At 44.9% G+C, this 13609-nt stretch overlaps 1 protein-coding gene across 5 annotated transcripts in view; it reads right to left on the bottom strand.

The window, feature by feature from the left end:
• The window catches only part of col11a1a (collagen, type XI, alpha 1a), a 49522-nt gene that overhangs the window by 17059 nt on the left and 18854 nt on the right, over window positions 1–13609 (bottom strand). For all 5 annotated transcript variants that reach the window (XM_057012118.1, XM_057012117.1, XM_057012119.1 and 2 more), the window contains 22 exons: window positions 13389–13433; window positions 13238–13291; window positions 13113–13157; window positions 12538–12591; window positions 12007–12051; window positions 11760–11813; window positions 11125–11169; window positions 10938–10991; window positions 10796–10840; window positions 9930–9983; window positions 9727–9834; window positions 9561–9614; window positions 8046–8099; window positions 7170–7214; window positions 7046–7099; window positions 6858–6902; window positions 6428–6481; window positions 6280–6333; window positions 3943–3996; window positions 3704–3811; window positions 2400–2489; window positions 1574–1627 (listed from right to left, as the gene is read on the bottom strand). In XM_057012118.1, the coding sequence (XP_056868098.1) occupies window positions 1574–1627; window positions 2400–2489; window positions 3704–3811; window positions 3943–3996; window positions 6280–6333; window positions 6428–6481; window positions 6858–6902; window positions 7046–7099; window positions 7170–7214; window positions 8046–8099; window positions 9561–9614; window positions 9727–9834; window positions 9930–9983; window positions 10796–10840; window positions 10938–10991; window positions 11125–11169; window positions 11760–11813; window positions 12007–12051; window positions 12538–12591; window positions 13113–13157; window positions 13238–13291; window positions 13389–13433 (1269 nt within the window). The remainder of the gene's footprint in view (window positions 1–1573; window positions 1628–2399; window positions 2490–3703; window positions 3812–3942; window positions 3997–6279; window positions 6334–6427; window positions 6482–6857; window positions 6903–7045; window positions 7100–7169; window positions 7215–8045; window positions 8100–9560; window positions 9615–9726; window positions 9835–9929; window positions 9984–10795; window positions 10841–10937; window positions 10992–11124; window positions 11170–11759; window positions 11814–12006; window positions 12052–12537; window positions 12592–13112; window positions 13158–13237; window positions 13292–13388; window positions 13434–13609) is intronic.

Here is a 13609-nt window from a genome sequence, read left to right on the forward strand (position 1 = left end):
CTTATAAGAGCTTTTACGCTCGCCGACGCCGTTGTTAAAGACAACCTTCATGTGTCTGACGACGTGCAAACCTGCCAGGATGGCTTCAATCCTTTATCCACATGACGTGTGTTAGACTTTCTAAAACATGCCCTGATGGGGGAGCTGGGGAAGGTCGTTTCAGCAGGGGCCGCCGAGGGGAGGTGGGCTCTTCAGTCGTGCAGAGGTGAGGTTGATTACATCTTTAGAGGTCCCGACAGTGAAGCCAGGGTGGTTCCACTACACGGGGCTGTGCTGGTCCACAATTATTCCTTCCAGGGTGTGGCGGCATCAGAAGAAAAAAGGAAATAATTCCTGGCTTTATGGATCTGTGTAGCATGATCCGTGGTGCATACATGATGTTAAAGGAGAGGCTGTCCAAGCACCAGGAGCCCCAGAGAGGGTAAGTCAGGGAACATATTGCAGGCCCATTAAAAGATAAAATAATGCTCTGTGTAATAGGGTTAGGGTTATAAGTGGGTTTTCCTTGCTTTAAGAACTAGTGATCCCTGATGGGAAAATAAAGTCCGAGCTCATGAAAAAGGGCAAAAATACTGTGAGAGCAGCGGCGGCGGCCCGTCAGGTCACGTTAGCATCAGCAGCAGGTCCTATTAAGAAGCTTTACGGTCTCTCCGATAATCCGATGACAACGGGAGGATTAACACCGTGACGAGAGCCACACTGCAGATGGAACGGGGACGCAGGCGTTAACAAATGTGCATCTGTGTGTGTTTTCTGTGTGATTGTTGGGGTCTGCCGCCGTGCCAGGAGGCAATAAAGCAACAGATGTGATGCTGAGCTACTTGAGCCGGGTGAACGCCGCTGCAACAAACTGCTAAAACTTCTTCATCCTCTCATTACAAAATGAATCATTAAACACATCAGCTGTTGACACCATAAAGGATGGAGGGGCTCAAACACACAACATGCTGGGGCAAATTGTGCTATATGATCTAAAAATAACCCTTCATCCATCCATGGGATGTTTTGTCTCATGCAGCTGCAATTAATGTCCTCGTTTGCAATATCCTTCATCCACCCATTTTCTGTTAACTGCTGCTTATTTAGATTCAGAGAGGGCTGGAGTCTATAAGCAGTCGCTAGGCAACAGGCAGGGATGCATCCTGGACATCCTGGAAACCAGAGACTCACCCATTTTATGATGAAAATGTCATCAATTTTCCCAGAAACACTGAAAAATGATCAAGTCATCCCTGTCTGTCGCTTTCTTTCTGCCACTGGTATTTTGTCAAACTTGTAGAGGCAGCGCTGCAAAACACAGCGTGTTAACTGTCTCCAGGGTGTAATTACAATGTAGTTACCATAGACAGATCGGCATTGCTACAGCATTTACCTTCCAGCGGCCCCCCAGGCCCCCAGTACTGTGCATACATATATCAGGATAATACATTAAATACACTATTATACTGAAATATAATATACTATTGATACTAAAAACAACAAAAACTTGAACAATAACAGTTAGTTTATGAAAGAAATAAAACATGTTTCACAAAAAAAAAAAAAAAAGTACTGTAGATAACTAAATACTTACAATAGGGCCCGGTGGACCTTGGGGTCCTTCTCCTCCCTTCAGACCTGCTGGACCCTGAAGAAAAGGAAAACAAACAACAATCATACACACGAGTACTCCTGTGGTTCCCTGCATACCTCCAACATCGAATCTAAGGAGGGATATGTTGTTATTGACATTTTGGACCGGTGGGGGGATAAAACGTGTATATGGAAAAGCAAGAGAGGGTTGGAGGGGATAATCATGCTGCTCTGGAGTCAGGGAACATGTGTAGTTTGTGTTCTGACATACAAGCCTGTGTGTAATAGGGTGTATAAAGATATTCTTTCATGTACGTATATCGACTTCCAAAATGTGTGTGTGTGTGTGTGTGTGTGTGTGTGTGTGTGTGTGTGTGTGTGTGTGTGTGTGTGTAATGAGTCTCTGCAGGCTCCAGCTGTGCGCTGGACTAAGAGACAACAGTGGAATAAACCTGTGGTGCTGCAGCTCTGCTCTGACCTTGAGGATATTAAGGATGTGAAAACTGAAACACTTGCTCCCACCAGTCTGCAGCTGTTCCAGCATCAGATCGCAAAAAGTCGCGCCTTCATATTTTATTGTGTAAATAATGGATGAAGCAGGCTTGAAGTCAGGGGGGGAACTATTAAAAAAACAACCATATCCTATTGCTGTAACATTAGCCCGCTAAATATGGAGGCAATTAAAGCAGGTATACCGGTTTATACTGGATTCACCCTGCAGCAGGCTGCTGGAGGTACCTTCCAGGGTCTTTCTGTCTTTTCTCAACAACCATCCAACAGGGAAAAAAGGGAGGAAGCATAAATGAACAATGGAATGAAGCTCTTACCGCAGCACCAGGCAGACCTCTTTCTCCAGGGAAACCTCGAAGTCCAGGTGGGCCATCTTTGCCGGAGGGTCCTTGTGGTCCAGGGTCTCCCTAAACAAATGAGTCCACATGTTTGCATGAGATTCACATGAGAATCACATGAGAATCACTCCAGCCAATAAAATTTGGAGTCACAGGATAGTAAGCTGATTATTGCTGGTTCCATCCATCCATCCATCCATCCATCCATCCATCCATCCATCCATCCATCATCCATCCATCTATCCACCTGCCTATCATCCATCCACCTGTCTATCATCCATCCATCCATCCATCCACCCATCCAACCACCCACCCATCCATCAATCCATCCATCATCCATCCACCCATGCATCAATCCATCCATCCATCCATCCATCCATCCATCCACCCATCCATCCATGCATCAATCCATTCATCCATCCATCCATCCATCCATCCATCCATCCATCCACCCAGTAGCTTTACTACTGTTTGGGGCTGGTCTATTGTCGTGGATGGACACTCACTACAAAGTCAACCGTCTTCTGAAAGGGCCAAAGGTGAAACAGTACAAAGAAATATTGTTGTTTTTGAGTCCAACACAGAGAATTCTGCATGTTTTAACACCAAAATCATGGAAGAAAAGAGAATACCAGGAAGAAAATTGTTTGTACACACACACACACACACACACACACACATACACACACACACACACACACCTCCTAATTGTTTTAAGTACTGCAGCTCCAGAACATCTGTATGTACAATGAATGTAGCAATGTGCTCTTTTCTTTCTGCATTGTCATACGTTATCTATAAAGGGTTCTGGACAGATAGGAGGACTTGGGCTGTGTCTTCTCTGGTACAATCAGACACAAGAATGAGGAGAGCGAAGCTGCACGTGCTGCTGACGTCTGAGTTGGACACCAGACATGATTAAACTGTCTGCCTGGGGAAGGCAGAAAATGAAGAAATGAAAGTGGAGGACACAAAGGTCCTGACGGAGACGACGTGTTGCTGGGCGAGGGATTCTGGGTGGTGTTGCCAGTTGGTTGTGTGTGTGTGGGAGTGCTGCTTCAGAGCTACCCTTAGATTACTGTGGGGAAAGAGCCCAGGAGCCTTCTGCAGGGTCCTTAGCCCTGACCTGCAGGATCGTTGGTATCACTTTTGGTCTCATTTTTCATTTTCTATTTTTCTTTTGCCCCCTCTATTCAGTGTAGATATAATGCAACTCACTTGCACATTTATTTATGTTTTCATGCTTATACAGATCGAAGAATTAATTATTCATTGAACAATACCTTTGCTCCCTCCTTTCCTGCGGAACCTGGAAGACCCTGCTCTCCGGGAGGGCCAGGAGGTCCAGGATGGCCTCTTTCGCCAACAGGACCAGTCTCTCCAGTCGGGCCCTAAAATGTCACACATTAGCAACAAAGATGTAACACATCAAAATGTGGTGAGGTCTATCTGAATGTAGTATAATTGTAGTTTTAATATCAAATTCACATTAACCAGTGAAAAACAGATTCATAGTATTTACCTGTGGACCAACAACACCTCCAGGGCCTGGCGGACCAGTTTTTCCTTGGAAACCCTAAAAAAGGAAATAACAATACATTGATACGATTCGTGATGAGTGAAATCTGCCACTTATTGGACTGGCAAATGTAAACATATGAAGTTTGTAACAGTTGGTTTACAAGTGGACTCAACAACATCTCCCCTCAAAACACCTCCAGAGTTGATGAGCCAAATCAAATTAAAAGACCAGTGAGTATAAAGATGAAAGCAAAGTCAACCATGTCTGATGAATGTGTAATTAGCATCTGCCAGTTATCGCATTAGCAACAACTCCGTGGGCTTCTCATTCCAGGAGTCGGGTTTGGAGCATGCACACTCTTTTATTGCTGTATTCACCGTCAGTGTCAATCATTTATACACTGGAGCAACAACGGAGGAAGAGAAAAAGAGAAAAGCTCAGCATCCCAAACATCGATTCTGCAACACTGCAGCGCAGATCTGATAACCTCTGTCCTCTGGGAGGCTGAAAATCCAGTCTAGCCCACATCATCTTTGCAGAGCTCCAAATTATCTCCCAGTTGGCCTAACGTGACCATTGAAGGTCGGGGACTCATCCAGTCCTTGAATTTAGGCACATTTGGCATTATATTTTAGTCAAAAAGGTTTGAAAAGCAAGGAGCAGACAGCAAACCAGCGTGCTACGCATTGGGCACGGCGCTGCATTTAGGCGCCATTAATTTACAACTTATTAGTGTCGACGAAACAAAGTTTTCCAAAAGCCAGCTTTGAGAAAGCCAAAGCTAACTCTCTTATAACTCCAGGCCTATTGATTGTTATGCGTTGTGATTTATAGTGATGTATTATTCAGTGGAAAGCTTCAGGCCATCTGTTCCAGCGTCAACCTTAAATTGAAGACACTGACTCCAATCTTGTTATGCACTTCTTCAAATTGTGCAGATTTGTTGCTACATTATGTCTGAGGGTGTAGCTCATTTATCGATGCGGCTGATATCCATATTTGTTGTTAATGGAGCCTGTTCAACAGATCGTAAATCACCTGCTGTAAACATGTTAATAAAGACTTTAAGTTTGCATCCTGAGAGGCAATAAAGCAGCGAAGTGCTTGAATCTACTGTATCACATCATCTCCGGGGGAGAAAAAGCAGATATAAAGGAAGGTGTTAATGAAAGGGGTGATAATCTGTCAGGCTTTTATGGCCCTCAGAGCCTCGTCAAACCAGTGCGCACCGATGCAAATCAAGTGAGAACCAGACCGGGAAAACTGCCGTTAAGCCTTATTCATTCAGACATTCCTTTGTTGGTTTGACAAAACTATTAATACAACCCTGCTTTGGAAGGTGCGACTGTGTGTTTTCTGCTTTGAGTTATAGTTCAGTGGTTGCCGCATTATGTCACTATTACAAAAGTGTGTTGTTGTCGCACCTGGATAATCCACAACTGCGGATGTTCGCTAATCTCTGAAACAAAACCGCCGCTTTTGTACAACAATAAGCAACAAAGAGCAACAAAGAGCACCAAGAGGAGATTGAAAGTTATCTGGTGTCACATTAGTTTAAAAAGTTCCAATAACCTTGGAAATATCACAACTCTGTCAAAGTGAGTTCAGATTTAGGCATGACAGTGTTAAATAATGGAAAAACACTGATAAATATGTGACTGCCTCAGTATTCAGCTCTAATATTCATTCAGCGAGCAACCGCGTTCACATCGGTTTGAGTCCTCTCACACGTAATGAAATGGAGATCACCAAAGAGCCTTGAACACATCTCAGGTTCTTCTACTATCAAGACACTTGTCTCTGGAAGGTCCGGCCACCAGTTAATCGGTATTCCTGCCACAACTACCCCAGGATGACAAATGAGCACTTGGAGCACATCTGAGAGAGGGTTATTGAAAATATAAGACAGGGGGTAAAAAAGAAAGAAAAAAACCCAAGTCAGTGAACCACCCCCTTTCCAAAGTTCACATATATCAATTATTAAGGAACCCAAAGACTGTGGAACACATGCAAATCTGATAGGAGCTGAGTGACCTTGCAAGGCGAAGATGCAAGACAGAGGCCACGAATCCCAACAAATGCAGCTCAGTTCCACCATCAGAAACGATGCTCTGAATCGCGGAGCCAACACCCACCCCCAGGTTCCCCAGTTCACCCTCAGACCTAATCACACCCACTGAGCTTGATAAGTCAGTGTTGGTGAACAGAAGATGAGAAATTACCTGAATCCACATAGAAATCAGTCAAATCAAAGTCAAGGCCTACCTCTGAGACAAGGACTCCTACCGGCTACCGGACTGAGGGTTCTAGGGGTCTAGGGGTGTTGGAAGAACTCACCGTTTCTCCTCTTTGTCCAGGGTGTCCAGGCAGTCCGTCCTTCCCAGGAGGTCCCTGTTGGGCAAAAAATAGATCCCTCATTCTCGTATCAATCCAACCTGCGGAGAAACTGGGTTTTTCCTAGAGCCTGTTTTGCGTAGATACTCACAGGCGGACCCTTTGGTCCAGGGAATCCCACTGGCCCCTGAGGCCCTTGAGGCCCCTGCAATGACAAACAGTCACTATTAGACCAAGGAGACAACCAGAACAAGAGTAGAAATGTGAAAATCAAAGAAAATAAGCCGCTTATTCATTAATTAATCTATTACCCATCTGTTACACTAACGCTTAGACACGTTTCGACTAATCTTTGTGTCACAACACGAAGAAGCTACAAACTCGGCTCTGCTGAACTCTGATGTCCGGAGGCTTTCCTATTTAAGATGATAAAGCTAAAACGTGGCGGCGGAACGAGTTCTGAATCAGGAGGCTGTGAGATGTGGAGGTTGTGCGTTACAGCACAGTTTCACCATAAAACAGCCTCAACCAACAGAGACACACAATGATCGTCACACATGTTGAAGCCGTGCTGGACTTACTCTCTCTCCAGGTGGGCCTGAAGGACCATCGCTGCCTGATGTGCCCTGTAACACACAACAACCTGTCAGGAAGAGCTACTGTTGTTACTCTGCGTGTTCTCTGCGCAGAGGCGGACACAAGACCTAGCATCGCTGCTCAAATTTCATCTGATCGTAAACGCCTACGACCAGCAGGGGAGCAGAGGTACCTTTGGTCCTGGCTTTCCTGTTGGACCCCTGGCTCCACGACCCCCACGAGGACCCTGCAGAGACTCAAGAGTCAAACCCGACGCATAGCTAGAAACATCCTGTTGGTGGTTGGAAGCTACGTACCGTTGGACCCCTCTGTCCTCTGGGACCAGCTTTTCCTGCAACGCCCTGTTAAATGAACAAAGATAAACACACACACACACACACACACACGGCTGTTCAATGTGTTCGGCACAAACAATATATAAAAGATATAAATAAAACTCTTTTTTTCTTAATGTGTCAGTAACCTGAAGAGCGCCGAGGCGCATCTGCGTATCTGAGTGTAAATGATAATATCTTGATCAGAAAGATGAGCGAGTAATTAAGCCAACCAACGCAATCAGATCGGAGCGAGACTACAAAACCCCGCAGTTTGGGGCTTTTAAAGGTAGTTTATGCACTTGAATAAAAGAAGTCTTTGGCTTATAACGTTATCTGCTTGACTGGCTAAAGCAGACTGACAGCAGCTATATTAGAAGTATTTCTATTCCAGTTGCAAGTGAATTTTTCGACATCCGCAGAGACCAAAATTAGATTTCATGACAAAAACATAATGAATATGAAACATTAGGGTGGAGTTTTGACTATAATGTCTTCAGACTGTTCATTTTTATTATTGTGATGTGCTCAGCAAATGAAATAAGACCTTCTAGAGTAATAAAAGATGATGTGAAAGGCTGACCGCTCACGCAGACACTTTATATTCACGTTTACACAGTAAATCCTTTAATCGTGAAATCAGGGTTAGCATAAGAACCATGAAACACTTTTTCCAGGACAGAGTCGCTGAAGAAAACAACTATTGTTTCCAAGCCTTTTGTTCACTTCCACAATATTGATTTTATGGCCTCCGGTGTTTTTGTAGTTTAATCTCTTTATATGAATCGATTTTTTGTTTGAGTATGATGTGCAGATTTACATGCACATATAGATGCAGTGTGCGTGTGTGTCTCTTACCCTGGCTCCTTTCTCCCCGTTGGCTCCAGGGAACCCAGGGAAGCCACGTGAGCCCTGTGAGTGCAGGAGATGTTATGAAAGAGTGCAGGAAGGTTTGCACAGCTGGCATATTTCGAATATATACATTATGATGCAGAATTCACGGAAAGTGAATGAAAACTTGTCTTAACATTGCCCTTTATAGTCCTTCTTTGATCTCTTCCCAACACCAGTGTTTACCTCAGTATTGAAGGTGGAATAACCTTGACTCTCTTCCAGCACGGTTTTCTTTATAAAACAGAAACACTTCCTGCCTCCACACATGGGAATATAGCAAATTCACACCCACCCGGGGATCAATTTGCAATTCAAATGCGGCTCCGGCACAACACAGAAAGTTCTGCAAGTGATTTCAACTTATATAAGAGATGAAGAGACGAAAAGGTGACTGTCAGACTGGGGTCAGGTTGGCAGCTTACCCGGTCGGTGGCACCTCATTACGTGTTGCATTGGAGACATTAAATAAATAATTAGACATACGATCATGCATTACACTGCACTTTCATCCGCCGCTCCCCTTTTCCCGACGTCTGACATTGTCTTTTCATTTACAGTCCTTCTCTGACAGTCTCATTTAAAACTTGAAATGAATGTTGAAAATTTGAGCTTTTTCTTGGCCTCTATTACATTTTCATGTTTCAGATTTTTTTTTTTAAATCGCAGAAAAATGGTTGTCGTGTGAAATACGTAGTTTGATCACACCGGAACTGTCAGAACCCCGAAATTTAACAAAACATGTTGTTTAGTAATTACTTAGGCTGAACGATGATCAACAGCAGATGGTTTAGAACCTTTCATTTGATGAAGAAATAATTCCAGTATCGTGTAGACCGTAGGGGGCGCTGTTTTTCCACACTCTCACTGGAGGTAAACGATGATTTTGCAGGTTTTTTTCAATACTTTGTATTAAAAATACATTTAAAAAAATAAACATTTCTGTCCCAATGAAACTAAAAAATACAGCTAATAACTAGTAGAGAATAAAAACCACTGATTTATACGCAATCAATAATTTAACCAACAGACTGTTTTACTAGAATTTATCAGTTTCTTGATATTAAAAGTGTTTCATCTCTTATTGTGTTTTTTTTTTTTAATCCATTTCCCAACATTGTTTATGATTAATTCGGTGCGAGAAATAAAATTTTCATTTTCTCAAGTGCCCGTTAAAACCCGCGGATGATTAAAGTCTCCACCAGGGATGCAAGAACAACCTGATTAGACTGTTGCGCTCTTCTGCAATAAACGCTGCTGTTTTACTATAAAGCGCGCCTAATAATTCATCCTCTGGCAAATTCATCTACAGGAAATCGCGGTGCTGTCCAACGCGGACGTTTATCTGTGACGCTGCCGTCTGATAACAACGACGCCCTGACAGTCGCCACAGCAGCTCCTGTGTTATCAGAACTGCTGGAGCTTCTGGTGCATATTCACGTGCACTAAGGGAAAATAGGATTTCTTCCTGCCAGATCTCACCTTTGGTCCTTGTCTTCCTGGATAACCTGGCAAACCTGGGACGCCCAGTTTACCCTGGAACAGCACACTTCAGTTTTAATTCTGAATAAACAAGACTACAAAAGCAGGTGAAAGATGTTTACATCTGATTCTTGGAATAAATATACAGATAATTTGAGCGATTTACTTTTTCACCAGCAGGACCGATGGGACCAGACTCTCCATTGGGACCAGATCGACCTTTTGGACCCTCAGGACCATCTTCCCCACGTGGCCCAAGCATTCCAGACTCCCCCTATGGTCACCACACAAATAATGAATCGCTGTTGCCCCAAACGATACAGAAAGGCAAAATTAATTCACTCATGGATAACAGTCAAAGCTCCTCACCCGGTCTCCCTTGAGTCCCATGTCTCCCTTGAAACCTGGGAAACCATCCTCACCCTGAAATACCACCAAAAGAAGTTTTAACGTTTGAACAAAATAGTGTTATTTAATTAATTAGACGGTTTGAAATGGATGGACACTATTTTAAACTGAGTAATGCTGCTACCTGCTGGTTGAATAGTGGAACAACACCTAAGCGAACAACACCAGTACAAATAAAAAAAAACCTCTCTCAAAAGCATAAAAATAAGATTCAAACGGTGAATAACATGATTTGCTTTTTTATTTTTTGGGGAAAAAACCTGATTGATAAAAGGGATTCTAAATTTAGGCCAAATTTCTATATTACTTTGATAAAATCTCTGTGTCTGTCAGCACTGTGTTTTTCTAGTCTTTTAGATGAATTATGCAGCACTGAGTGTATCAGTGAGCACACGTGCACACAGGCGCACGCACACACACAGATCCTTGATTCAGCTGAAACCCGCTCTCCTCGAGGTTTCACGTTGGAGTCACTTATAAATAATTCAGACGAACCCTTGCGAATACCTGTCATTCTGGGAAGAACAACAAGCCCGGCTCACATAATCGATCTGAATCTGCCACACAAATGTGGATTCTTCATAACGACCTCGCCGTGATTGATTACATGGAAACGCTCATCCATATTCATCAGCAGTGGAACAGAAGTTCCTGGGTCCAGACAAACAGTTTCACGACAACGTTCACACACGTGCGTGATGGACACGGGTTCCAGGCAGACTTTAGACCTCCCGCATTGCTAATTATAACCTTTTTAGCCTGTTCTTTATGTCTAACGACCTATAGTTAATGATCTCGCTAAACAGAGAATCATAAGAAGTTCCTACCTTCTCTCCCTTCGACCCCTTCAGGCCGCGAACGCCGTCTGCGCCCTGTTGGATGGGAAATGAGACATTAGCACAGAACCGACGCAACAAACCCCGCTAAAGTGATGACGTCATGGGTCACTTTGATGACCTAGACACTTACCTTGACACCACGTGGACCAGGGTAACCAATAGGACCCTGAGGACCCGATGGACCCTGGAACAAATGCACTTTAGTTACAGGTGCTCTAGGAACTTATTGAACAAAAAGCAGACCTGTTTTGATGGTAAAAGCTGACCCTTATGTCCAGGATGCCAAACATTGTGATGGCTTGGTAAAGCTGACTTACCTGTGCTCCTTTCTCCCCAGCTGGACCCTCTTTACCGGGATGACCCTGGTGGTTCAGGACACAAAGGTCATTTTGGGACAAAGAAAACAATCAGAAAGTGTTGCTCATGAACCCCGACTGCCCACGCAGACCAGAGTCGTAAACTTTACAACCAAAAGGAAGAGCGAAGCCACTGTATATGTAAAACACCCTCCAATGGTTTAACACTCTCACACACACACACAGATGGAAACATTTAGCCCACACCTGGATTCCAAATTGCACTATGAAGTTGAGGCCTGTAAATTTGTGGCCGGAGGGCAGAAGAGCTGCCCACTTCTGAACTTTACGCCCCTCCAAATAAGGCCTGACTTGACATTTACAAGAGCTTCAAGATATTCCTGAAGCAAACGGCGTCAACGCCATGTCCCACCAACACGTCAGAGGGGCTTCAGGGTCAGAACCCATTGCTGCAGGACGTCTCATCATCAAGGTAGAGACTGAGGTAGAGCTGGGGACCCTCTCCAGTCAGCCCAGTTCCACCAGTGATCAGTTTTAACAGTGTGATAAAGAACTGTTGCTCCCATCATCTGAACGTGACTGATTTGCATCCTAGTGGAATCGTGTGTTGCTGTACGGGCGGGGAGAGCACCCACCGGGGGCCCATCTGCTCCGGGTAATCCAGCCAGCCCAGACCTGCCTTGAGGACCCTGGGAGGAGAAACACCACCGGTTAGAGGTCACGAGCACACTTAAGGATCGGCTGCAGGGTTCTGCTGCCAAAACTGCTCAGAAAGAGTGAAACTATGGCGTGTAGGTATAAAAACTACCTGCCTTGTAACAGCGGTTTAATTAAATGAATGGTTAACCTTTTACATCAGTGCAAGAAGAAAAGGCGACGTACTTTTTCTCCAGGTGGTCCAATGGGGCCTTGAGGACCAGGAAGACCCTACGAGACCCAGACAAAAGAGAAGAAATGAGAAGCAGGTCTAAACAGGCAAACACAGCCTGGTCCAGCCGAAGCGGCTGTGGGACCAGTAAACAGTGGAGCTGCTGAAGGAATGTTCAGCTTTTGTCTGTGCGCCTTGTGTGTCAGGGATGGGGAGCTGAGGGAGGGGGTGGGGGGGACGGGGGGGGGTTAAGGCCCTGGAGGTCATTTCAATTGGTGTGGAAACGCTGCAGGAAGTCCAGACAGACAGACAGACGTTATTAACGGAGGTTATTTTTATCAGTGATTACACGTCTGTATTTCCAAAGCTCGACTATTTTCTCCTCCCCCGTGAACGAATCGGCTCAACTGTGCGCGTAATTCGACACATCCGGCCGTGACTGAGTCTGAGTCCCAGCGCAGAGAGCCGGGGAGGAGGTGACGGTGAGCCATCACTACCGGGTGTGATCATCTCTGTCGTTGTGCATGTGTCACTGATTCAGTCACCTGAGTTCCAGGGATGCCCTGCTGCCCAGGGGGGCCTGGTTCTCCTTGTGGGCCCTGAGAAATAACGCACATCTCAGTCAACATTAAAGGAACATTAAAGGAACATTAAAGAAAACATCTGTCACCACATCTGTCAACGCTCTGCTCAGGGGCAGCTGAGATGAGGGTCTGTTTCCAGGTGAAGGCAACAGACCAAAAGACGGATGATCGGCTTTGTTTACCCATTTTAATGGTCTTCATAACGGAAACTTGGACAAATTAGCGAAAGTTGCAGTCACTGATCATCCAAACGAACTACAGATTTGGGTTCCGATCAGTGTCCTCTAAGAACTCGAGGGGAAGTTGTGATCACAAAGCTCCTCATCATCCTCATCCTCATCCTCACCATCATCATTATCCAATGCAGCGTTGAGAGAATTCACTCCTTATTTAGCAGCGTTAGCATCTTCGTGACCTTTGACCTAGGAGTTGTGTATCTGTTGTGTTTACATGTTGACACACACTCTGCGTGTGTCCAGACTAGACAGGAAGTAAGAACGGACGCTGAGTCAGAGTCAGAGAAGATGCCTTCATACCATGTTTCCTTTAGGACCTTGAGGACCATCGACTCCAGCAACACCCTGAAAAGGACAAACCGGGAAGATCAAACAAGCGTCTCGCTGGTCACATCGAGGGACGAGAGACGGCTGACGCTACGTACAGGCGCTCCGGGTGATCCTGGTGGGCCACGAGGTCCCAGTAACCCTCTCGGACCCTGTGAGGAAAGAAAAGTCCGGGCGTTTACTCTTCCAGGAACCCCGCTGGTGAATGAGGAGGTGACCATTACTGCTGGTGAAGATGTGAAGACCTACACTCTCGCCAGGTAATCCTCTTGGCCCGATCTCCCCATCTTCACCCTGAGGGAAGGACGATGCTGTTTTCATTCTGTCCATCTATGATTTACTGGAACACCAGAAACCCACAACAGCCTTCCTTCCTAAATAAAAGCTTTATTCCAACCAAGCGTGTGCACGTGTGTGCACGTGTGGGGGAGTTGATGTAGTTATTTTAATAGGGAGGAAAGGTTAAACGC

The sequence above is a fragment of the Takifugu flavidus genome, chromosome 17 (assembly GCF_003711565.1).
Source record: "Takifugu flavidus isolate HTHZ2018 chromosome 17, ASM371156v2, whole genome shotgun sequence".
NCBI classification, from domain to species: Eukaryota; Metazoa; Chordata; class Actinopteri; order Tetraodontiformes; family Tetraodontidae; genus Takifugu; species Takifugu flavidus.